This window comes from Astyanax mexicanus, chromosome 18 (assembly GCF_023375975.1).
Source record: "Astyanax mexicanus isolate ESR-SI-001 chromosome 18, AstMex3_surface, whole genome shotgun sequence".
NCBI classification, from domain to species: domain Eukaryota; kingdom Metazoa; phylum Chordata; class Actinopteri; order Characiformes; family Acestrorhamphidae; genus Astyanax; species Astyanax mexicanus.
The window spans coordinates 12,921,298-12,948,091 of record NC_064425.1 but is presented as its reverse complement, the minus strand read 5'-3'; the positions used below and the strand labels follow the sequence as shown (position 1 = coordinate 12,948,091).

Sequence of the window (26,794 nt, the reverse complement as noted above, 5' to 3'; positions counted from 1 at the left end):
GGGGCCGCACACGGCCCTCGTCATCACTCAGTGCGGCCCGCGAATAGATCAAAAATAATTTCATAATTTCATAATAAAAAAAAATAATAATAAAAAAAATAATGTAATTCTACTTTTGACAAACAATAGCGGGCACGGGCGCTCTGTGGTCTAGTTTTCTGCTATTATTGAATGAGCTATTTGCAATCAGTTTTTCACTTTTTTGTTCTTTGTTATAAATAAGTTCAAATGCCTTTTGCACTTTTATAAGCAAATGTTTTGTCTATGTTGCTTATGAAGGACTTGTTATAATGAACTTATTTTACACAGAGGAACTACTGTATTTGCAATCAGTTTTTTAAGCAAACTTTTTGTTCTTTGATATGAAGGACTTCCTTTTTGCACTTTTTTTAAGCAAACGGTTTGTCTTTTGCCGTATTAAAATGCATTAATATGCAGAAAATAGTTGTTGATAAATGTTGGCGCTGTAAACATACAGATATAAATTCATATAAAATTTGTTCTTATTGAAAATCATTTGTAGCGTTTTTCATATTCAATTATTTGAAGTGCGAGGTCATGTGGCCCTCCAATGGTCATGCTGAAAAAAATGTGTCCCTCTCCATCATGGAAGTTGCCCATCCCTGATCAAGATGTTTGTTGGTAAATGTGAGACATGTTTTTTTTTATTGGTCAGCAGTGCTTTTTGCCTTGGAACTCTCCTATGAATCCCAGTTTCACACAGTTTCTTTCTTATTATTGAATCATCAACACTGACCTTAACTGAGTTTAATCTGCAGTTCTTTAAATGTTGTTCTGGGTTCTTTTGGGACCTTATGGATGAGTTGTTCATGCCCTTTTGGAGTACTTTTGGTAAGCAGGTAACTATGTTTTCTCCATTTATGAATAATAGCTCTCACTCTGGAGCGCTGGAGTCCCAAAGCTTTAGAAATGAATATCTGATAGATGATCAATGACATTGTTTACTCAGTTGTTTTTTAATTTCTTTAGATTGGGGAATAATGTGTTGTTTTTTGAGATTTTTTAGTTGCTTCATGTTGTCAGACAGATTCTATTTAAATGATTTCTTGATTCTGCAGGTCTGTCAGTGGCCTGGTTGTGGCTAGTAGTGAAATTGAATGCAGCTTTTTTCACACAGGGCTAGAATGGTTTGGATAGTTTTTTGTTTTTCTTAATAAATTAATCATCATTTAAAAAAGTGCTTTTTATATTTGTTTGATAATCTAAAAAAAATGTAAGTATGACAAAAATGCAAACACAAAAGAAATCTTCAAGGGACAAATACTTTTCGCGCCACTACATACGTACACACAACAAATGTAAACAGCTGTTCAGAGATGACAGCACATGCACTCCTTCACACTTCAGAGGTGACATGTACAGTAAGTGCTTCTCTAGATGTCTTTGGCAGGTAGCTTTGACGTGCATTGTTAGACTGTGTCAGTCTAAACCTGCATGACCTGTTTAACATCCTGGGAATGTCTCATATCATGACTCTGCGGTCTAAAAACAAGACATTAAGTCCCTTAAACAAAGACAAGCCAAGGCCTAAACTAAAGTAGACAGATTACACAGCATTACAGGGTGGAAGACACCTAGTTATGCCTGAAGTGAGCGTCTGAATAAAATGCACCTCTTATATATATCCCTTCTCAATGTAATTCAAATACATTATGGTTACATGTACAATACTTTCATTTAACACTGTCTTTTAAGGCACGACTTATACTGTATATTATCCTTTATACTGTATGCTACCCCTTCTTAATCACATACTACTTAATGTCACATACATTATGGTTACATGTTCTGTACCAGTCAAAAGTTTGGGCACACCTTCTCATGCAATAAAATATATTTATATAATATTTTATTTCCTATGTTGTAAATGAATACTGAAGTAATCAAGACTATTAAGTAACACATAAAAACATGTAGTAACTTAATAGTGTTAAAAAATCCAAAATACTCTTTGAAGCTTTTAGGAGCTCTTATATGTGGAGCTGTTAACTTGGGGTTTCTGAGGCTGGTAACTTACCAGAACTTATTCTGTGCAACAGAGGGAACTACTGCTTTTCTATCCTTTCCTGGGGCAGTCCTGATGAGTGCCAGTTCCATCTACATTTTGATGGTCTTTGCAAATGCACTTAAGGACTGAATGAACTTCATTTCTTAAAGTATTGTTTTCTTTACTTAGTTGAGTACTTCTTTCCATAACATTACTCAAATAGAGATATTCACTGTATACCAACTCTAATTCTTTACAACTAAAATTCAAGTAATTAACTCTTGACGACTTCAGAACAGCGTGCATAGCTGTTATCTTAGCAAGAGGGGCTACTATGAAGAATTTAAAATATACAATATACAATGCAGAAAATCTTTAAATAATGAAAAAAAAAATACTGAATTTAAGGTGTGCCCAAAATTTGACTGTTACTGTACCTTCATCTCAATGCTGTATATTAAGGCACAATATATAGACATTTATCGCAACTTATCAAGACCTGAACGTTAGTTGCCCTGGTGCAATAAACGCTTTTAATGATTTGTTTTCTCCACTGGCAAGTGGGTAACTATATTTTGGCACTTAATTCCCAAAAGGCAGCACATGAACCAGGCAGCATAAACCACAGAGTGCCACTTCAGACACTACTGCACCTTTCATTCACTGTTATAATGATGACTGTTATAATGATGTCCACTTTTTGGGAAAGATCTTTAACATCATCCAAGATGTTTAAAGGATGTTGTGATTAAATGCTTCCTGTCCTCTTGCAGGCATCAATATCTGGAGACTCGAGATTTGGATCACTTTGGAATGGGCTCTTCAAAAAAGGCTGAAAAAGAGTAAAAGAGAGCAGAGTTCAACTTATATTCCACAAAACAAATCCTATATATAGAATATCCTTAAGTTACTCTAATGATCAGTAATTTCATTTCAGTAATTCAGTTAAAAATGTGAAACTCATATTATATAGATGTATTACACACAAAGTGATCTATTTTAAATGTTTATTTTTTTCTTTTATTGTTGATGATTATGGCTTACAACATGTGAAAACCCAAACAATCCGTGTATCAGAAAATTTGAATATTATATAAGACCAATTGGTACTTTTGGCAATGTGGGCAATATGCCAAGTCCTGCTGGAAAATGAAATCCGAATAAAGGTTGTCAGCAAAGGGGAGCATGAAGAGTCTGCAGGAAGAGAGGAGAGACACACAGTCCAAGCAGCTTGAGGTCTAGTGTGAAATTTCTACAATCAGATGATCCACTTTGTTATATCAAATCTAAAGTCAGTGCAGTGTTTACCTTAAAAATCTTACAGCAACAGTTGGTCTGACTTTTGAGTCTTCATTGGCTGTAAGCCATAATCATCAACAATAAAAGAAATAAACACTTAAAACAGATCAATATATATATTGCTGAGGTAAATTTATGTTTAGAATTGCACTGCGTAGGTCAATTTATGGTTATGGTTAGAATAGAACTAACTAGGGAAAACTTGACAAATCTTACTAATCTAACTAATTAAATTTTATTAATCTAAAAAATGTGTATTATATTTAGTATTCTGCTATTTAGGTGCTAACATGAAATGACACTGTAAGGAATCTAACAGTAAGGTGTCATAAATCCCTAAAACACACAGAAACTATGTTAAAAGTCCTCATGATCACCCCCTCAGGGGGGAGACCTGCCCAGGACTGAGCTGCTGCTGCTGTTCATTGTTTTGAGGAGGGAGAACAGCACAGTGAAGTGCTTCATCTGTAGATAATTAGCTGCAGTTAGTAAGAAGCCTGTGGCTACTGAGACACAAAGGATCCAGGACAAAGTGAGAGCATTGTGTAAAGAACAGAAAAGCCTTTTACACACCAGCATCACTGATCATTCACATCCCAGACCCTGAAGCATCCAGTGCCTGACGTGCACTACAGTATACGGACAAAAGTTTGTGGACACCTATTGTAATGAATGAATTCTGCTACTTTCATTCTGCAGCCATTCCTGACACAAATCGTTCTAATTAACTGGAAAAAGGACAAGTGTATTTGCATAAACTATATTGTGATATATTGTACAATTAAAATTAAGTTCCAAAAAACTCTTAAAAATATGAATTTAGGCCAAAGGTGAAACATCTGCTAACATCTGATAATTTATGGTTAAATTATTTATGAAATATTACTATTTTAAATTGTATATCTTACTATTTTTAAAATAAAGCATTGTTTAAATTTAACATTTATAAATGACTTATTTCAAGTTGACCCTTGATTTCAGAGGTCAAATCTACGAATGATCAGGTGTACAAATACTTTTGTCCATACAGTGTACAGGTGCTGGTCAACGAATTAGAATAATTTGAAATAGTGCAATCATGAAATTCTTTGAATGCATTTTTTGTGCAGAAAGCAAATCAGGTGTTCACCGCACCTGTCCTACTCGTTAGACTAATCACAGAACTCGTTACCTGGAAAAAAATTTGCTCAGCTGAGCTTTCCAAAAGGCCCATTTAGGCCATTTAACTGTGACACTGTTGTTTTATTGAATTAGAATAATGGAGAAACCGTTTCATTGAATTATAATAATTTTTATTATAATTACAATCATCACTTTCTCAGTATTTTGTGGCTGCCCCCTTGGCTTGTATGACTGCCTGAAGTCTCCGCGGCATCGATTTGACCAGCTTGTCGCAAGTTTCCGCACTCACAGCTTCCCAGGCAGTGGCGATGTTCTGCTTCAGTTGGTCCAGCGTAGTAGGCTTTCTGTCGTGAATTTTCCGCTTGACGATGGCCCAAAGGTTTTCAATGACATTGAGGTCAGGCGAGTTGGCCGGCCATGCCAAAACTTCAAGCTGTTTTTTAGTGAACCAATCTTTGGTCAACTTTGCCGCATGAGCCGGTGCAAGATCCTGTTGAAATATGAAGTCTTCTTCGCCGAACTGTTCCTCAACAGTCGGAATCAGGAACGTTTCCAGAACATCTTGATATACGGCAGCATTGACAGTCTTCTTGAGGAAGCAGAGTTTCCCTACACCTCGAGCGGACATGCATCCCCAGACCATAACGCTCTGGGGAAACTTGACGGATCTTTTCACGCACTCGTGGTTGTAGGTTTCGCCACCACGACGCCAGACACGAGGACCTTGGTCACCGAAGGAGATGCAGAAGCGTGATTCGTCACTGAAGACCACTTTCTGCCAGTCTTCAGCAGTCCACTCGCCGTGTTCTTTGGCCCACTTCAGCCGTTTCTCCATTTGTTTCTTGTTCAGCATCGGTTTTACTGCTGGAACGCGAGATTTGAAGGCGAGTTCGCGCAGACGACGGTAAGTGGTTGATCTGGAGACGTCAGCGCCGGTCTGCTTGGTCCACAAGTCGGTGAGCTCGGAAGTGGACTTGAACCGATTGCTGACTGCGATCTTTCTCAGCTGCTTGTTGTCGCGAGCAGAAGTTTTTCGGACGCCGGAACAGTAGGTGCGCTTGCTGCAGTTTTTCTTGAGAGCTTTGCAGACGGAAGACTGGCTGATGCCGAGCTGCTCAGCAATTTTAGTTTGGGTCAAGCCTTGTTGGCGAAGGGCTTGAATTTGAGCCACTATTCCGGTTGAGAGGTCGCGCTGCTTACCCATGATTGATTTTACAACTTAGAAATTCTACTCAACCCTGACTTTATACTGCACAGTGAACACTCTTCACAGAAAACAAAAATTCGAGCATTTATTCTAATTCAATGAAACGGTTTCTCCATTATTCTAATTCAATAAAACAACAGTGTCACAGTTAAATGGCCTAAATGGGCCTTTTGGAAAGCTCAGCTGAGCAAATTTTTTTCCAGGTAACGAGTTCTGTGATTAGTCTAACGAGTAGGACAGGTGCGGTGAACACCTGATTTGCTTTCTGCACAAAAAATGCATTCAAAGAATTTCATGATTGCACTATTTCAAATTATTCTAATTCGTTGACCAGCACCTGTATATTCACAGTGTAAACACAGCAGAAACTGTTTTCTGTATTAGATACACTAATATAATGGCGTGAAAAAGTATTTGCCCCCATCAGATTTCCTCTGTTCTTGCAGTTGTTGCAGCCAAGGTCAAGAATTACTGATAACTGGCAATAAGTCTTTCACATCTTTGTGGAGAAATGTTGTTTTGGGTACTTTTGTGACCTCCTGAATGAGTTGTTCATGCCCTTTTGGAGTCATTTTGGTGGGCCGGCCACTCCTGGGAAGGTTCACCAGTGTTTCATGTTTTCTCCATTTGTGAATAATAGCTCTCACTGTTGTTCCAAAGCTTTAGAATTGACTTTGTAACCTTTTCCAGACTGATAGATGATCAATAACCTAACTGTGTTGCTTTCTGAAATCTTTTAGCTGCTTCATGTTGTCAGACAGGTCTATTAAAGTGATTTTCTTTATTTTACAGGTCTGGCAGTAACTAGGGCTGGTTGTGTTTAGTAGGGAAATTGGACAAACACCTTTTCACACAGGGCTAGATTGGTTTGGATTGCTATTTCCCATTAATAAATGAAATCAGCATTTAAAAACTGCGTTTATATTTGCTCAGGCTATATTTGTTTGATATAAATAAAAAGTTTGTCTGATTAAATAAAGTTTGACAAAAAAGCAAAAACAAAAGAAGGGGGAAAATACTTTTTCAGGCCACTGTATATCTTTTAATATAAAAATATATCAGGTCTATCAGGTAAATGCAAACCATTAAATCATTTTCCAACAAATGAAACAAAAGCAGAGACTGTAATCTGAACGTCAGACTGGATGTTTCTGTGTTTACTGTATAATCTCACTATTCGATCTGGGTGATTCCAGAGCCGTTGTGGCGGAAACAGGAAAAAGACAGATTAGGCTACGTTACGTTTTACAGCCAGGAGTGTGTTGCCATGGCAACAAGCCACTGATGTAACCGTGAATGGGTGGCTCTCATCAAGCTGCACTGCCTTGGGTATCCCAGAATCCTCCTCTTTCCTCCCGAGGCGGCCACGGGCTCCTTTCCCCCAGGTATACACCTCTCCCTCTAACGTACGAGAAAACATCAAACGCCTTCACTAATAACGTAACACAGCCGTGGCACTGCGCCAGATTTAGAGCATGACGGAGTCGAGCGCATATGAACGACTGCAAGACTTCAGGCTCATGCTGATCTTTAAACATGTGACAAAAATAAATCAGCACCCCATAAAAATCCACAACAAGGGGCAGGACATGTCAAACACACAGATCACATAACAAACATTTAATATTAACATTTTAACACATCAACACATCAAAACACAGCTCTAAAATCTAATAATAATATTAAATACCAAATGATTTAATACAATTAATTACAATAGGAACACTCCAATATAGCATTGATATCATATCACTTTGTGGCATTATAACCTTTTAATTAGAGCTGGAGGGTAAATTGAATTAATCTGCATAATAAAATGAAATTGTCAATCACTTTATATGGTGCTGTTTCAGTTGACTCTACCTCATGATGCTTAGTTTTAATTTACAATGCAGAATATTTAAAAAAATATAAAGTGATTATATAAATATAAATACCATATTTTTCAGACTGTAAGGTGCACTTAAAATCATTTAATTTTCCCAAAAATCAACAGTACGCCTTATAATCTGGTTTGCCTTTTGTATAAATTCTTCCAGTCAGGTATTAAGGAGCAGCCACTCCACTGAAGTACAGAGCAAGGCTGGGTGCAGCAGCATTAGCATTAGCCGCTAACAGCAGCACTAGCTCGTAGTTCAGAGGTGAGTATATTGGACTGTAGTCTGCGTGTTTGCCGTGTTAAAACAAGCTATGTGGGATGAACTGTTCGGGATGAATAGCACCCTGGGTTACTGGAACACTCAGGGTTCCTCAGTCTGGCGCTATCGGGCGTCATTTAAGTCCTGCTAGTGCTGCAGTTAGCAGCTAATGCTAATGCTGCTGCACCCAGCCTTAGTGCTGGAGAAACTTCACTGAAAACTCACCCTTAGACAAAGTATTGGAAATCTAAGCTTACTGTAAATAAACAGAAGCCTTTTTTTTTCACCCAAATAAACGGTTTTCAGGAGAGAAATCTGTGTAGATTAATATCCAGCGCTTGCATGACTTTGAATGAAAATGTTTTTTTTTAAAGAATTAGTTTTGTTTACTTAGTCGCTTCCCCCAGCTTCCCTATTACCCTGCGTTCATACTAGACGACTAGACACGACGAGTTGCTCGTGTCACCCCTCGTTTGTCGCTTGTGTCGCTTCTTTCGACAAGAAAAAAGGCCCTAAAAAGGTATTAAATGTGTGCTTGTATTAAATATGTATTTGTTAACTTTTTGTTAACTAAATTAAGATGACTAAAATGATGAAAATTAAATTGAATTTAATAATACATGGTGAATTATTATTAAGGACCTCAGGCCGCCTTGTATGTGATAGGTCCAAAGAAATGCTAGAAGCCAATCGGGTTAGAATGTCGCTCCACCGTGTCATAATTAATTTGCATAAAGTTGAAGAAATTTCAACTCTGTGTTGCTTGTCACTCTGCTGCTTTGTCGCTTGTCACCTCTCGCGTGTCACGGCGACAAATCACTCCCTGCCATAGGAAATAAATGGTCGCCTGTCGTGTTCTCGCTTCCCAGTGTGAACGCAGGGTTACAAGGGAAACATGGCGACACCCTTGCTCACTTCACTGTAGACATCTTTACTAGTGTTGCCTTATGTATAAAATAGACCAGAAAATAGACGTTCATTGATAGTGCTCCTTATAATACGATGCACCTTATAGTCTGAAAAATACTGAAATGAATTTAAAAACTACTGAATTTAAAGTGTGTCCAAACCTGTTCCTATAGCCAGAGTGAAGGCATCTCCGCAGGCAGCTGTGGTGACACCCTGCAGCCCTGGCACTGGATAAGGCACTCTGCTGCTGCGGCGAGAACTGCAGCCAAGCTGCCCGTGCTGGTTACTGCCGAAGGTGAAACACTGACCTTTCTCTGCGGTTCAGAAACAACCAGAGATCAGGATGAAACAGTAGAAGTTTATCTGGTTATGTACAGGGGTTGTACAATAAAAATGAAACACCTGGTTTTAGATCACAATAATTTATTGTCTCGATGGACAGTTCTGGTGGAAACAGGAGAGTTGAGGTGCACATTGAATTCTGCCGTGATTTGGGCAGCCGTGGTTTTATGTTTTTTGGATACAATCTGGGTTAGCACCCCAACATACCTTTCAGACAGCTTTTTTTTTTGCGTCCACAGTTAATCCTGTTGGATGTGGTTGGTCCTTCTTGCTGGTATGCTGACATAACCCTGGATATCTTGGCTCTTGATACATCACAAAGACTTGCTGTCTTGGTCACAGATGCGCCAGCAAGACGTGCACCAACAATTTGTCCTCTTTTAAACTCTGGTATGTCACCCATAATGTTGTGTGCATTGCAATATTTGGAGCAAAACTGTGCTCTTACCCTGCTAATTGAACCGTCACACTCTGCTCTTACTGGTGCAATGTGCAATTAATGAAGATTGGCCACCAGGCTGCTCCAATTTAGACATGAAACCTCCCACACTGAAATGACAGGTGTTCAGTTTCATTGTCCAACCCCTGTAACTGTGACAACTGTACTTTAAGATCTGCAACAGATCATCAGGTGGGAGGATTCTTCCTCTTACCTGTAACTGCGGCAGAGTGAGCTGTTCCAATATCAATGTACACAATCTTCTCCACGTTCAGTGGAGCTGACTGGACGGGCTGGAACGTCTGCACCTCCTCCACCTGACAACAAGAGGGCGGTTCCTCTGTATCAGCGATCTTATCTAGCCCAAGTTTGTTAAACCTGTAAAAGAAACAAAAGATACAAATCAAAGTCCTATTCAGAGGATGATTGTCATGCTACAACATGCTAATGTGAACTAATGTGAACCTAAATGCGTCACAACAGATCAGCAGATGAGCACAGATGTTATAGACTACTTTCAAAAGTATTACTATATATATATATATATATATATATATATATATATATATATATATAAAGAAATGTTTTATATGGCAAATTATATTTATATTGTAAATTATATCTGAAAAAACTGAGGGATATTACATGGCTTATCTCAAAAGACAGACATCCTGTAGAAAAATCTCATACAATGAAAAAGTGTTGTAATGTAGACAGCCCTGTTTGTGCCATTCCAAACTTTAGATTACTTTTTATTTGAATGGTATAGATCTAAAGATGTCTGGAATAAACTAAACCAAATAAATATAATAATAATATTTGGACTAATGACCATGAAAATATGGATTCTTTTAACAAAAACCTCACAATCTCAAAAGGAAATGATTTGTGTTGTCAAATGTAAACTGTGGAAAACTCTGTGTAATATTGCCTTGGAGAACTAAGTAATTAATATTACAAGTGAATGTGCTTTTAAACAAATAATGAAAAAGGAGTCTGGACATCAATCAAAGAAATTGATTATTTTTTTATATTTTGAAATAGTTGTGTAAATATATTTATTGTTTGCTCATGCTATAGTCTTTTGTGTGTAGATTTATTATAGAAAAAATATATATATATATATATTGTGATAGAGTTTTTCCATTCTAAAGTTCACAGGCACCTAAAACAGGGTTCATACACTTCAAGGCAAATTTTCATGACCATATGATTTTTAAAACATTAGTGCAGACATGAACAATAAAACCAAAAATCAACTTAAACTATAATTAAAATTGATTTTAGTAAGTCTATAGTAAGATAAAATGTTGACACAAAATCATTAATAATAAAATGTGTGTCAGATCCTGAGAGCTCCATTGTGTAGGCTTAAATTACTGAATTAACTCTGGACTATTTTGGGCTATAGCTCAAACTAGATTTTCCATCGATAAACTGAAACAAAGATTTGTAGACCAAATTCCCATGACTTTTCCAAAACTTTCGGGGTATTTTTATTTTTCCAAAACATATCCAGGCCTGGAAATTGCTATTTTTAAATTCCATGACTTTTTCAGGTTTTTCACGACGGTACGAACCCTGCTAAAACCTCTGTGTGATACTGTAAACTGTTTCTAATGAAGGTGAGTGAATCTAAAGAAGGATGTGGGTGAACTCTGGAATCTGTGGACAGTACAGGGCGAGGCAGGGCACTTCCTGTGGTGAAACATCTTTTGATCCTTTTTTTAAAGCGTGACAGGAGTTCCTAACATTCAGAACTGGTTAGTCGATGTGAGGAAATGCTGAAGGACAGGATATGGGTCAGGAGTTTAGAGTCATGAACTTCATAAAGCGAGACAAAGGCTTTTAGAAGTCTGATGGGTTTAAGAGGTTGGGACAGATGTCTTTTGTTAGTACATTTACGGCTCGTTAACATGTTTACCAGAGAAACTCCCCAGAAAGTGTCCAGAACTTCCTTTTACATAGCAGGTCTTCCTACTGCAGGAGTAAAGAGCCTGAGACTAGCCTGTGCTATTGAGCAATATTCATTAGTACTGTGCAATGTGTTTTTTTATCTAAAATCTACATTGTAATTTAACACTGAACTGAACACCTCAAAACTATTAAAGAACAAAAGAGTTCCAATTAATAATCATACATCAATCATTTACTATTTCATGTTATTTTATTTTAGGGGCCTTCATGAATGAGGAAATATGTCTAAATAAAGAAATAAGTGTAAACAAAAATATATGTATATTTATTAATATAAATGTATTTTTTTTTAATAAAAATATGAAATACTTTAGATTTAATGACATTAGACCATCTGGGAACTCCTTCAAGCTGTCCTTAAAGCTAAAAGTGCTACTTTGAAGAATCTGAAGTATAAAATATATTCTGGTTTGTTTAACACTTTTGTCGACCACATTTGTGCTCTTCCATCATTTTGATGTCTTTAATAAAAATCTACAATGTAATAATGTAATAATAAAAACAAAGGAAAGGCATTTATTAAGAAGGGCTGTTAATAATTTCAAGAGTGGTTTAGATATTTAGAATTGATATTCATTTAAATAATCTGATATTGGTTCATATAACACAAAGATTGATCTTTTTTTCTGTGTGTGAATGTCATCCATCTGCAGAGTGGGAGAGCAGCTGCAAACCTGGAACTGTAATATTATCAATATTGAATAAATTCAGAAATGTAAATGAATCAGGACTTTATAAATTGATTAAATAGATTTAGTAAATTAGTGGTGATGCTCTGTCAGGTGCTCTGTGTTCTACCTGTTGCTGCCACAGGCCAGAATCTGGTGCTGAGTGCTGATGATCATAGAGCAGTCCACCCCACACAGCACTCTCTGAGCCTCAAACTCAGCCGGCACATCCACCTGCTGTGGGGCATTGTGGGTATCCTGAGTGCCCAGCCCCAAGCGACCTGAGAGAGAAAGAGCGAAAACATAGTAACATAGAAAGAGAATTAAACCACATTAAATTAGAATGTATTAATTTTCTGTAGCTTGTTGTTTTGCAGTGTTTGACGAATTTTGTCTAATTTATGTTTTTAATAATAATAATAATAATAATAATAATAATAATAATAATAATAATAATAATAATAATAATAATAGTAATTATTATTTATACTATGCTTGGTTTTGATGTTTGTGTGCTTTGGCAACATTGTTATTGAAACAGTCCATAAAGCCAGAGAGAGCAAGAGAAAGACAGAGAGAGTGAGAGTGTGTGAGAGAGAAACAGAGTAAGAAAGAGTAGACAAGAGACAGAAAGAGTGAGAGAAAAGAGATGGAGAGAGTGTGTGAGAGAGAGAATGAGTGAGAACGAGAGAGTAAGAGACAAAGAAAGCAAGAATGATAGAGAGAGTGCAAGAGAGAATGTGAGAAAGAGAGAGTGTGTATGAGAGAGAGAAACAAAATCAGAAAGAGAGACTGAGAGAGAGAGAGAGAGAGAGAGACAGACAGAGAGAAAAAAAAGAGAGAGAGAGTACGACTAATGGTCGGCTGGTCTCAGAGAGATCACTGGGAGGAACAGTGGGAGAACACAGAGATCTGAGGACAGGCTGCACTGCTAATTTACCATTGTCTCCTCGTCCCCAGGAGAACACCTCTCTCTCATTGGTCACAGCCAGAACATGGGATGCCCCACAGGACACCTGAACCAACTCATAGCCCAGGAGAGCCTCCACTATCTTAGGCTGGACAAACACAAAGTGAAGGGAAAGTCAGGAAAAACAGTACTGTTTTTTCATCTATACATCTATACAGTGCACTACACACTATACAGTATATACATTACATACACTATATAAACTATAGAAACAGTATACAGAAATTGTTTGTAGATACCCTGTTTGTGGATGCAAATAAAAGTATGTTTCCTATAAAGGATTTATTTACAAACATTAATTTAAACCTGGTATTTTAACATTTATGGGCCAGGTGTGCTCTGACTTTGGCAGATTGTTATTTTAACAGTGCAGCCACCTGTACGTGTCAAGCGGTTCTCAGCAGAGGAAACTGACCTGCTCATTTACACTGTAATGGTGCACCAGCAGGTACTTTATGGAAACAGCAATGTTATTTTATTTAGTATTCTGTTTACTGTTGATATTAAAGTTGGGTTTGTGTTTCTAACATGTTCATGTGTTTGTAGATATGAGAAAGTGTAGATATAATCATAAGCACTGTTGCTATTTAAACAACACAGACAGTAAAATATAGACTGTTGGCAGGGTGTAAGATAGCAATGAGCATCACAATGTGCCTTATGCAGGATGTAAGATAGAACCCTGTGTCTTTAAATCAATGGGCCCTATCTAACAACTTGCATCTTTAAAATAGGGCCCAATATGTTATAAATCAATATAATCAATTTATTCCACTGCTGTTCTATTGGTGCAGTTTGTCTTTCCTTATTTCCTATTATAACATTCTAACATGTTCACAAACTTCGAAACAGCTAAATTTCACATCATCCCCCCGTTCACGTGCCTCATACGGAACACTTACTTGTGTAACATCATTAAAATTTCCATGTCCTAGGCACCCGTTGCTGCCACTTCCAAATGTCATGATTATTCCCCGGTCTGTGAGACAAAAGAGAGCATTAAAGTTTTAGCAGCTCATGAAAAGCTGTTTAAACTCCAACTCCTGACCCAAAAGCAAAGCATTAAATATTAATCTGTTGTCTGTCAACAGCTGTAAGCTAGAGGGATTGTAAGAGGCTGTTTATTATTATCATTTTTGGAATAAAGTAACAGAAATAGAAAAATCTGGAGTGAAGTTCCAACTCGCCAAAACAGAACTCAAATACAAATCAGTACAAAGCTTACAGTGTAATTTAACATGTCATTTGTAATTTATAACTGAAGAAAATGACACTCATATCTAGACAACTAAGGCTTAATAATGTCTGTAAGTGAAAGAAGTGTGAAGAAACTTCTAAATTGGTTGTGGGAATTTTACTTCAGGAATTTGCTTTGTTTTTGTGTTAATATTTTCTTCTAAGATTTTTGTTGGAGATTTTATCAGCTTTAAACACTTTGGGTCGGTTTCCCAGACAGGGATTAAAGCCTAGTCGTAGACTATACAGCTCTAGAAAATATTAAGAGAGCACTTCAGTTTAAGTTTCTCTGATTTTGCTTTTTACTGGTATATGTTTAAGTAAATTTAACATTGTTGTTTTATTCTATAAACTACAGAAAACATTTCTTCCAAATTCCAAATAAAAATATTGTCATTTAGAGCATTTATTTGTAGAAAATGAGAAAGGGCAGAAGTAACAAAATGATAAAAGATGCATTTTCAGACCTCAAATAATGCAAAGAAAACCAGTTTATATTCATTAAGGGTTAAGAGTTCAGAAATCAATATTTGGAGAAATAAATCTAATTAATCACAGTTTTCATGCATCTTTGCATGTTCTCCTCCACCAGTCTTACACACTGCTTTTGGATAAATGTATGCCACTCCTGCTTGGTTTGATGGCTTGTGATCATCCGTCTTCCTTTTGATTATATTCCAGAGCTGTATATTGCTTTTAATAGGAAAGCTCTATCTAAAATTCTGTGTATTCCAAGACTAGGCTTAATTCCCATCTGGAAAACTGTCTCTGAATCTTTTTTTAAAGAGGCACTAAAATTTAATCCATATTTTATTTCATTAATAGCTGAAATGTGTTCCTTTAAAGTAATCAAACACACCAGTCCTGCTTAAAATTTTTATAAACCTTTCTGAACCTTTCCTACTGTGGTCATTTCCGTCTCTGCAGCACCCTCACAGGTTCAACTGTGCTATAGGGGAGGATGATGCCAGATACCGCCAACTGGTGATGTCCAACCTTCAAAAGAGGCTTTGCAGAAAAATGGTTGTAATTCTTAAACTCTTTATAGCATATGTTTGATCAACCCCTTGAATTAAACCTGAAAGTCTAAACTTCAATAGCATCTCATGTGTTTTCTAGTTTGGTGGCATGCAGAGCTCAAATTATGAAGTCTGTGTTGCTGTCCAAATATTTATAGGCCTAACTGTACATCCAGTCCTCTAGCCAAAGCCCTACTAGCTCTAATGAGAGCTGACCAAGCAGTAAAACATACGCTAGTACAGGCTAATGCTAGGCTATTTGTCTGTAAGCAGTTCTGATGAAGTTGTGTTCATGTGTTCAGAATGTTTTCATGTCAAAGTTCTTCATGTTTGGATCTAGTAACAGGCCGCCTGGACGTGGCTTCAGGGCACTGCTTTCTGAATGTGTCATCAGTTTTATTGCTCATGAGTTTTCAGGTCTGGTAACTTTTCACTTTAATGGCTGTGACACAACACGCATTCATTCCATTAGTCAACGTAACACATCAAATGTGACAGAAGGAAGTAGTACTAAAACTGCTAGAATTTCAGATACACTCTGTTCTGTTCTCTGTAGATGTAAGTAGATGTACTTTTCACAAATTAATCATGACTAATTAAAGGTGGCTAAAGATTTTAGCCTGTGGTTGATGGACCTTCCATTGTGTCACTGTAATATTGCAAGGGGAATGTTGACTAAAATGTCTTTCCACATGTACTTACAGTACGCAAATTACACTAATCCATTTATCTCAGCAATATACGTGTTTTTATCTGAAAAAAGCACCACATATAATTTGAACAGATGCAAATAAATATACATACAGTAAAACATAACAAGGAATTTTCATTTTTAACTAAGTATGTTATATCCTGTGAGCCAAGCTGAAGAACAAAGTGTTGTTCCAGATTTCTCCTGGATGCTCCTCAGCCAGCATGTGTATATGTTCACATGATGATTTGAGGAAAACAGGGCTTTAAAAGCACTGCTTTTTGTAAAATTGCTGTTTGTATGTATTGTAATGCTAGTGTTTTAATGAGCTAATAAACACATTTGCACAATACTGTATACTTTAACAAAAATTCTTTGGGATAAATTAAACATACTTACCTATCTCAATATTATCCTTTTGGCCTCCTTCAGGGCCTGCATATAATGTTTTTGCCTTGGATTTTTATGTCCTCTATTGCTAATGTACCTCTTTATTCGCTTTGGATAAAAGTGTCCACTACATGCAATGTAATGTAAAGTAAAAGCTCACTGATTAGTCTGCTATAGTACAGTCTGATAATAACTCACTATATCCCACACTTCAAGACAGCGGTCCAGCGGAATAAGGCGCTGCCACTATGAATCCCGGTTATGCAGCTTGGCCTTGCTTTCTCTAGGTGGGTACAGTAGATAGTGCTCTCTCCCTACATCACTCCCAAAGGTGATGTTCTTCAGCACAGGCATCTGTTAGCTGATGAATCAGAGCCAAGTTGGTGCTGAGAGTAGCTACAGTGATGCTACATCAGCAACAGTTTGAAAAGAGGCAGAGTCTGGCTTCACATGTATCAGAGGAGACATGTGCTAGTCCTCACTCTCCTGGTGTTTGGACATCACTAGTGATGGGGGAGTGCAGCTAAATGGGTGGGATTATCAGCATAGATAAACTGAGGAGACATACATAAAGCAGGAGAAATATGACAGCTTTCAAGATGAAGGACATGGTCTGGATACAGTCTAAAAGAGAAAAGACCCCCTCGTCCTTTTATTTCTGCGATTTTGTGACACATATATTATTTTTAATTATTTAGTTAATATTATTATGAACCTAAATTAAACCTTTCTATCGTATTGCATGAATTTTATTACAGTCTTTCACAACAAAAGATCATGGGATAATAAAAAATATAAATATCAAATTGTGTGTCGTTATTAGATTGAATTAAATGTGTTCCAGCATTAACAGATTGAATATTTCCATAAGAAGAATATGACCAAGCTTTAAAAGTTATTAATATACTAATTTTCCTCATGTGTAAACAGGGTTAAGCTGTCTATAGCAGTTAGTGTACCTGTCATGCAGGTGGTAAAGAGATCTCCACAGGAGACTGATTTGATGGTGACGCCAGACTGGCCCTCCAGGAAGCGAGAGATGAACTGAGGCTGCATCTGCTCCACAGCACCAGGAAGAGACGGCTCTCCGGAGCCCACAGAGGGAGCCTGTCACAATGTCACATCAAAGACAACTGAGTTATGATGAGTCAAATTCCCTGAGAACTCAAACTTCAACACAACTCTTCACATACCATCTTTATGAGACTGACAAATGATGGAAAATAGACATACGCTATATATCCACATTTTTAAATACATACACAGATTATATAATCTCTATATAAGCAAAAGTATACATACCACTTTATTTATAGCCTTTTTACATTTTGTCACCTTACAGCCACAAACTTAAATGTATTTTACCTGAGATTTTAAGTGACAGACCAACAAAAATTATTCTGCCCCCCTATAGCAATACTTAGTAAAGCCACCTTTTCTTTTGGAGTTTGTCTCTACCAGCTTTGATAATCTAGATTGAGATTTTAGCTTATTCTTCTTTAAAAAAAAAAGGCCCCAGCTCAGGAAGGTTGGATGGAGAGCGTCTGTAAACGCTCATGTCTTGCCACAGAAGCTCAGTGTGACTTACGTCAGAAATTTGACTGGACCATTCTAACACATGATTATTCTTTAATCTAAATCATATCACTGTAGCTCTGGCTGTATGTTTAGGGCCATTGTCTTGCTGGAAGGTGAATCTCCTTCAAAGTCTTTAACAGCTTCTGAACAGGTTTTCTTATTCCAGGACTGTCCTGTATTTACTCTGACCAGCTTCCCTGTCCCTGCTAAAGAAAAGCAGCCCCACAGCATGATGCTGCCGCCACCATGTTTCACAGTGTTTATGGTGTGTTCAAAGTGATGAGCAGTGTTACATTTCCAAAAAGTTAAACTTTGGTCTCATCTGACCATAGCACCTTTTTCCACATGTTTGCTTGTGTTCCTACATGGTTTGTGGCTACAAACTGCAAATGGCACTTCCTATGTCTTTTTTTTAACAATCATGCCACTCTTCCATAAAGGCCAGATTTGTGGAGTGCACGATTAATAGTTGTCCTGTGAACAGATTCTTCTGATCCACCTGGGCTGTGGATTTCTACAGCTCCTCCAAAGTGACCATGGGCCTCTTGGCTGCTTCTTTGACAAGTGCTCTTGGTAGGTTTGCACTTGTAGAATATAACCTAACCTGCTTTAAACTTCTTCTCCACAACTTTATCTCTGGCCTGGCTGGTGAGTTCCTTGGTCTTTATGATGCTGTTTGTTCACTAGTATTCTTTAACAAACCACTGAGGCCTTCACAGAACAGATGTATTGATACTGATACTAAATTACACACAGCTGGACTGAGCCAGACTTAAATAATTAAGTGACTTCGGAAGGCAAATGACTACACTCAATACTATTTATGGGTTTCAGAGTAAAGGGGGCTGAATTATTTTTCATGTCACAATTTTCTGATTTTTATGTGACTAAACCTTTAAAACCAGGTATCATTTTCATTCCACTACACAGTTATGTGCTACTTTGTGTTGGCCCATCATTTAAAATATTCTCAATCAGCCTCCACAGAAGAGTATATGTTTTTACAGCAGCAAAAGGATGATTAAACCTCTATTAATACACCAGATTTCACAAGACACACTGGTTAATAACGTGTCTGCAAACATTGCCATATAGTGCATTTATCTAAAAGCAGAATCATGTGAGAACTGTTTTTTTTTGCATAAGGGCTCCCCCTACAGGTGGGGAGTGTATTATATGATAATACTTTATGGCAATAATCACACTTGAGCTCCATCTCTTGGTAAACTTGAATTTTAAGAGCTGAGAGGTGTAGAATCATTACATGAATTGAAAATTTGAAAAATTTATTTTTTAATGGGCATATATGTAGCTGAAACAGGGAGACTATTGCATCCTGAATTTATCAACATTAACATGTTGATCACCCCTGGCTGGGTCGCCTGGGTGAGGGTGTATGATGTTGCAAGACCCGAAACACCCGATGACCTCAGGATACATCACTGATGATGCGTCCCAGTGCATCCATGAGGTGTATTTTAAATATAATATATAACATTATAGTCATTATGAAAAAATGTTTTGGGGAGAGGGTAATGCATATTTCCTTTACTTTACAAAAGTACAGTATTTTAAACCCTAGTATCTATAATAATACCTGAGATATGTTTAATTAGTTTGGTTTCAACGTGGTTGTAATGGTATCCGAGGCATCGAAAATCCTTTAAATTAGATAATGATGTGATTTGGCTACAGTCTGAAATTCGCAAGATTCTGTAGATATAGTGAATTCAAAACAGTTTAGGTTAAATTAAATGAAAAGGTTGGAAGACTGACCTCCCAGGTGATGAGCCGTCCAGATTTGGTGACACCCATCTTCTGGGTGCGGCCCAGGGAGACCTGCAGCACCTCGGTGTTGAGCATTGGCAGACGAAGGGGCGTGGAGATGCCGCTGCCCCATGTGTAAACCGAGGACAGCGGGAGGGAGTGCATCATCTTCGTTGAACTTAAACTAGACAGACCACCTAGAGGAGGATAATGAATCTGTCACACTGTGATTACAAGCAATGATTATCACTTGTGTGGGAAGTTATGTGTTGTAACCACAGTGGTATGTAAAGCGATGTTTAAGTTTGACCACCCATAATTAGAATAACTATTAACATGAATAGTAATGCAAAAGGCATGGAGTTAAAGATCACATACCACTTTAATATTTTAAACAAGGTCTTTCAGTGTTTCTTTTAACTGAATTGTGTTAAACTGGAGTTTGTTCTTCCTTTAATACGGCAATAATTTCTACTACATTTTAAAAACACTGCTGTGGGGATAAGACTGCATTCATTCACTAAGCAAAATCAATGTCGGGTACAAACTTTGGACATTCAGCTTGATTTGGGTTCAGTGTCAGCATGTCTTTGCTATCGTTACGATGGGAAAAGTACACCTTGCATGCCTTGAAATATTTTAATGTGTGTGTTTTGGGTGTAACATGAAATAAACCAATCAGAGCCAGGTGCGCTCTGACTTTACAGGATTGTTATTTTAACGGCGCAGCTACCTGGACATATCTATCACTTCTTAGCAGAGAAAAACTACCTGCTTGTTTGCGCTGTAAAGGTACGTCAGCTGCTCATTTTTTAGGACAAGCAATGTTATTTTATTTAGTGTTCTGTTTATTGTGGGTGTAAAATATGGGTTTGTGCTGCTGTGTCCATATGTGTGTGTAACAAGCAGGGGTTTGTGTGCCTGTGTTGACATTCCACTGCTAAGATAGCAATGAACATCTGATGGTTGACTTCTATCAAGGTTGTATTTAGTCAGTGGTGCACCTGTGTTTTCTGTTCACCACGCCCATCTGTGTAGATATATTCACAAGCACTGTTGCTATTTTAACAATGCAGATGGAATACATGAAAATAGACAGTTTGCAGGATGTATGATCGCAATTAGCATCACAAGACGATAATAGATGGCCTGTGTTTATACACATTCAAATGCTGTTGTCAGTAATGGCTGCAAATGAATAAAATTTATGAATTTAAATGACTCATACCACACAGCACTTTCACTACACACTCGATACCCCCTTTGCTAGAGCTCCCTCCTGTGATTTTTATATGATCCCGCATAACAATAGATGAATAATACATGATGTTAGAGCATGAAACCTTACCCCGAGTTCTGGTTCCAGTTACTCGTCCTCCAGCTCTGCCATGAGGGCCCGTCTGAACACTGGAGAGCTGCTTTTCAATTCTGTGGGAGGATTTCTTAATTCAGTAAAATCATTTCTAAGGACCCATCTTCAAATCTATACTTATCCTTAAAGAAATGGTTGAAAGAATAGCTGAAACCATAAGGAAGTGTTAGATTGGAATTCTGTTGGATGGAAGATAAAGGGCCCTATGTAATGATCTACAAGTGAGCCATCATCCACGAACAACACAACTTGATTTAGGATCAAGGGCATGTTGATGTGCCTTTGGTATCACGAATTTGCAATAAATGCGCCTTGTGTGGCTCAAAATATGCAAACAGGCAAGCACTCATTTTGTTAATTAATCATGGCCAATCATTAACCATGTTGCCAACATTTTGACTTTAACTGTGGTGAGGTGTAAGAAAGCAATGACAATCCCATCGTGAAAAAGCTAGTGGCAAGGTGGTTGCAATGGTGCCACAAGCAGCTTCTGTGGTGTTACTAACCTTCTGGTTGTGAGAATGTTGCTAAGTGAATGCTAGATGATTGCATTTGTGCTCTAAGTGGTTGCTGGAGTGCTGTAATGGTGTTTCAGGTGGTTACTAGAGTGTTACTAACCTAACACTAATGGCTGGTAATATATTGCTAGGTGGTTGCTATGATGTTGTAAATCTAGCGGTTGGTAAAATGGTGCAAATTGGTTGCAGTGGCGCTCCCGGTGGTTGTGAGGGTGTTGCTATAGTGTCTGTCCCAGACAGTTACAAGGATGTTGCTTGGTGGTTGATGTGCGGTAGGGGTGGGATGTGGACATTGCGTCAACCAGCATTCCACACATTTTTAATCAGTGATAGGTTTTGAGATGTAGTTAGCCATGGTACAGTATCTGTAGTGTCTATAAGGCAATGACTTGAGTCGGCAGCAGTATGTAGATGGAGAAGTGGAGACAGTGTACTGGAGAAGAACAGGGTTTTTGCACAATTTTAAAAGTCAAATTTAATGCTTTTTAAGACCTTAATAAATACTAGTATGTTAGCTAGCTTGCTGCTAACATTAGTTAGCTTGCTGTTAATGTTAGTATGTTAGCTAACTCGCCACTAATGTTAGCTAGCTTTCTGCTAACCTTAGTTCTATCCCTGGTAGCGTTAGCCAGCTCGCTTTACCCAGCTAAAGTTATTATGTTAGCTAGCTCGCCACTAAAGTTAGTATTTTAGCTAGCTTTACGCTAAAGTTAATGTTAGTTAACTCACCACTAATGTTAGCTAGCTGCTTATCGTAGTCTTCTTTCTAGATTAGATGTTTACGATGGGCCACTATATTTTCCCACCGGCATTAAATGCACCATCAGAAAATGTAATACCTACAGCAAATTTACAGTATATTAAGACCACTTAAGACCTTAATTACCCAGATTTCATGGATTGGTACCAAAAGTTTCATTACTGTCGTTCATTTTCTTCTGGATCCAACTATTTTACTGATGCATAATAGATTTTGACATGAATTTATTGTGAATCTGCCTCACCTGCGCATTTTGACATTGCCGATGTCAGTGTAGAGGTTCAGCAGGGGCCGGATGCAGATGGGGAGGGCCATTATCTCATTGAGCTGAGGGCGCTTGGAGGGGTCCAGATTGAGCATGGTGAGGATGAGCTGCCGGAGTTCTGGGCTGTACCGGTCTGATATCGGGGCAAACGTGCCGCTCATGATCTTCAGGACCAGAGCTGGCAGATTCTGAAAACAAAGGAGAAGAAGAGTCTCATCAGATTCTCATCAAAGAGCTTCAGTGAGTGAAACTCAAAGCAGGCAGAGATGACTCACAGCTGCCTCGAAGGCTCTTTTGAGGCTGGCGAGTTCATAGAGCACACAGCCCAGGGCCCAGATGTCACTCTTCTGATTGTACGGTTTTCCTTCACAAAGTTCAGGGGAAATGTAACAAGGCGTCCCGACAACCTGCATTCAGAAACAGGAGCCTGTAAACGTAACTCAAATATGATAAACATTGATTAGAAATAAAAAAGTGATTTTACTAAAAACAAAAAAATGGTGGGAAGGTGGTTCCAGTGGTGCCATGAGTGGTTGCTGAAGTGTTACTAAACTAGTGTAATGCTGCTAAGTGGATGCTAGGTGATTGCAGTAATGCTCCAGGTGGTTGCTGGAGTGCTGTAATGAAGCTCCAAGTGGTTGCTTGAGTGTTACCAACCTACTGGCTGATAGGATGTTGCTAGGTGGTTGCTAAGGCGTTGGTAACCTATCGGTTGGTAGAATGCTGCAGATTGCTTGCAATGGTGCTCCAGGTGGTTGCTAAGGGGTTGCTAACGTATTGATTGGTAGGATGTTGCTAAGGAGTTACACTGCTGCTTTAAGTAGTTGCTTCAAGGTGTTACTAAACTAATGGTTGGTAGGTCTTGATAAGTGGTTGCTAAAGTGTTGCTAACCTAATGAAATAGTAGGTAGGTTAGTTGCTAAGTGGTTGCTAGAGTGTTGCCTTTGTACTGGGAGGGTGTTGCTATGGTGTCCCAGGCAGTTGCAAGGAAGTTGGCGCGTGGTTGACGTGGTGCTCCAGGTGGTTGCTAAGGTGTTGCTAACCTACTGATTGGTAGGATGTTGCTAAGTGTTTGTAATAGTACTCCAGGTGGTTGCAAAGGAATTGCTAACCTAATGTAATGTAGGTAGGTTAGTTGCGAAGGTACTGCTAGAGCATTGCTGTGATACTGTAAGTGTGTTGCTATTGTGTTCCAGGCAATCGCTTGGATGTTGCTAAGGAGTTACATTGCTGCTTCAAGCAGATGCTTCAAGGTGTTACTAACCTAGTAGTTGCTTAGTGGTTTCCAGAGTTACTATGGTAACACAGCAAATGTTTCATTTTGTTTAAAATTGTTAATGTCAGTGCATTCTTTGAATATCAATATCTCAGACAGTGACTTCGAGGACAAAATAACAGCAAAATTAGAACAACAAATATATATAAGGAATTACAGTTGTGTTGTAATTTATGTTGTAATGTAAGACCACTGATAAAAGTGACACTAAGGAGCAGTATCATGTAATACTTACAGTGTAGGCTTTGCTCTTGCTAACAAGGATTTTGGAGATTCCAAAGTCTCCTATTTTCACGATCATCTGGTGCTTGTCTAGTAAAATATTTTGAGTCTTGAGATCTCGGTGAAGAATGAGCTTATTGTGCACATGATACAGGGCTAGTAAAATCTGCACAAAAAAGTGCAGTATGGTGTCCTCGTCCAGCAGAGAATTGCATCGCTTCTGGATGTAATCAGCAAGAGTTCCTCCTAAATAAACACAAGTGAAAAACAACAGATCACAAAATTCTGCACAGAACTCTATTCTGTTCAACTTATTTCACTTACCTCGTTACTTTTTAAATACTAACATTAGCAGAAACTCTGCAATGTGACTAAAAATAATTGTTTGGTGCAAATTATTTAGTCTTTCAGACCTCAAGTCCAGAATTCAATATTTGGTGGAATAACCCTGGTTTTTAATCACAGTTTTCATGAATCTTGGCATGTTCTCCTCCACCAGTCTTACACACTGCTTTTGGATGAATTTGTGCCACTGCTTGTTCAAAAATGTAAGCAGTTCAGCTTAGTTTGATGGCTTGTGATCATCCATCTTCCATCAATCATATTCCAGAGTTTTTTAATTTAGTAAAATCAAAGAAACTCATCATTTTAAGTGGTCTCTTATTTTTTTTTCCAGAGCTGTAAAGATATATATAGAAGGATGAACTCTGATACCTGGGGCATACTCCATCGCGATCATAAGAGCCTTGTCCTCCAGGAAATTCTCGTAATATTCAATGATGTTTGGGTGATTGAGTAATTTTAGCACTTGGCACTCGTTCTGGGCAGCAAGACGCTCATCTCGTGTCATCTGCTCCACTGGGATTTCCTTTAGGATCACTAAAGCTCCGTCAACCCGCCGGCGGCAGAGGTGCACTATCCTGTTACACATAAAAAGCATGCTGTTAACATCAGAACACACTCTGTTCATTTATGTTGTCAGAAAATAAAACTATGTAAAAGTCCATTGTAAAAATATGCACATAATTTACATGAAAATCCTGGTAAATATGGCCTGAAAAGCTAATCACATTTCTACATTTTTGCCCCTTTATGGTAAAAAGCAAATAGAGCTAGAGTAGCAGTCAAAAGTTTGGACACACCTCCACTCATTCAATGTTTTCTTTCTTTTTATGAGAATATTTTTTTACATTGTAAAATGAATATTAAAGCTATACAGGATAACGTGGAATTATTTTAGTGTTAAACAAACCAGAATATCTTTTATACTTTATTCTTCTAAGCAGTACATTTATCTTTGAGGACAGAGCTGCACGCTCTTGGTATTTTAATCTCAGTGTCTTCGTGAGGTAAAGGTAGAGAATTTTTGGTTAGTAGAACGTTTTCTGAATTTTAGGTCATAATAAACGTTTATAGAACTTTCTGTCGCTGCAGCGCACTTGTGTCTAGCTGGAAACGTTTTGCGAGAAACTTTCTAATAACGCTGTGAAGTAAATCATTATGTAAGGTTACAGGCTAACCTTCTTGGAACCTTTTAAAAACGGCGTTAAACGTTCTGTTAACGTTCTCTGTTAGTTGTGTGAGCTCTGATAGAGAAGCGTTAGTTATATCAGTGTGAGAAAGAGATACAGTGATTTATTGAAGAATTCTGGGGGAATAATACAGTATAACTCTGTGTAGCTGAGCTGTAACTGTAGACCGGGTTGATTAAACGGTGTTCAGGTCGGGTTAACGCTGATATCTGCTGTGAATAAAGAGATATTTACCCGAAAGCTCCTCTCCCCACCACTTTTATCTTCTCATACTTCTCCATGTTGTTTAACTGCTCCACCGTTCCTGGTCTCTAGGCAACGCCTCCAGCCCGCTACAGAGCGCAGCTTGGGACAATCCGGGAGAATCGGAAGGGAATTCTCGTTTTAAAAACACAGGGAATCACAGAGGAGTAAAGGTTATCCACGCATTCTTTAAATAATAAACTCATGTTTTTACTTTTTTTCAGGAAACACAGGACAGATATAACAGTTGTTTTTGTTTTGTTGTAAATATTTTTTTATAATTGAGTTTTCATCATAAGGTTATACTTGTCTTGTTTTGCTTTGAAACCATATAATTGTTACAGAGCCAAGGACTGCCAGGAAAAACACGGATCATTACTAATAAATTATAAACATGTACATATTCATACATAGAAACAGATTACACTCACCTCTGTATGGGGTGGGGACCTCATAGAAGCAGTAAAATAGTAATCTACATAAGTCACACACCACGTTTTAACTACTCTTGTGGCAAATCTCTACATTACTGCAGTCTTACCTTCCTTTCATTATATTCAGTATTACATACAGTAGATTTTAGTAGTTTTAAGTCCACTGTTGAAAGACTCTCAAATATATCTCTCCAGTCTCTTATCAGTCTAGACTTTGTTAATCCACATACACTGCATATGCACTGCTAAATTTGAATTATTATATAACTGTGTATTTGCACTTTCTGTATAGCTGACATCAGTTATCCTCACTTTATGCACACCAACTGGTGTTCACTGTCTATTGTGTTCAACTGCACTACCTCCATTCTCCATTACACACATTAAAGACTCTACTTTTACATTCTTGTAC

At 37.9% G+C, this 26,794-nt stretch overlaps 1 protein-coding gene across 2 annotated transcripts; it reads right to left on the bottom strand.

Annotated features, from left to right (window-relative positions):
- Nucleotides 1-1,189: 1,189 nt before the first annotated feature.
- Nucleotides 1,190-26,165, bottom strand: nek8 (NIMA-related kinase 8). 2 transcript variants are annotated; one of them, XM_007248614.4, is made up of 15 exons: nt 25,940-26,164; nt 24,888-25,093; nt 24,187-24,419; nt 22,951-23,082; nt 22,655-22,863; nt 21,109-21,188; nt 19,770-19,957; nt 17,375-17,522; nt 13,982-14,058; nt 13,050-13,167; nt 12,240-12,390; nt 9,679-9,842; nt 8,845-8,997; nt 6,879-7,037; nt 1,190-2,840 (listed from the first exon to the last, which is right to left on the bottom strand). In XM_007248614.4, exons 1-15 carry the CDS (start codon nt 25,984-25,986, stop codon nt 2,812-2,814), a joined length of 2,094 nt encoding a protein of 697 aa, XP_007248676.1. In that variant the 5' UTR covers nt 25,987-26,164; the 3' UTR covers nt 1,190-2,811. The 2 variants fall into 2 exon arrangements, with proteins under 2 accessions (XP_007248676.1, XP_022525690.1); XM_022669969.2 differs by lacking the exon at nt 6,879-7,037 and having other exon boundaries at nt 25,940-26,165.
- Nucleotides 26,166-26,794: the final 629 nt, after the last annotated feature.

Coding starts and splice junctions, on each gene's coding strand:
- nek8 (XM_007248614.4), bottom strand. CDS start 25,986: ATGGAGAAGTATGAGAAGATAAAAGTGGTGGGGAGAGGAGCTTTCGG. Junction 19,958..21,108: donor AACTGGAACCAGAACTCGGG/GTAAGGTTTCAT, acceptor ATCCTCCTCTAG/GTGGTCTGTCTAGTTTAAGT. Junction 8,998..9,678: donor TCACTCTGCCGCAGTTACAG/GTAAGAGGAAGA, acceptor TCTGAACCGCAG/AGAAAGGTCAGTGTTTCACC.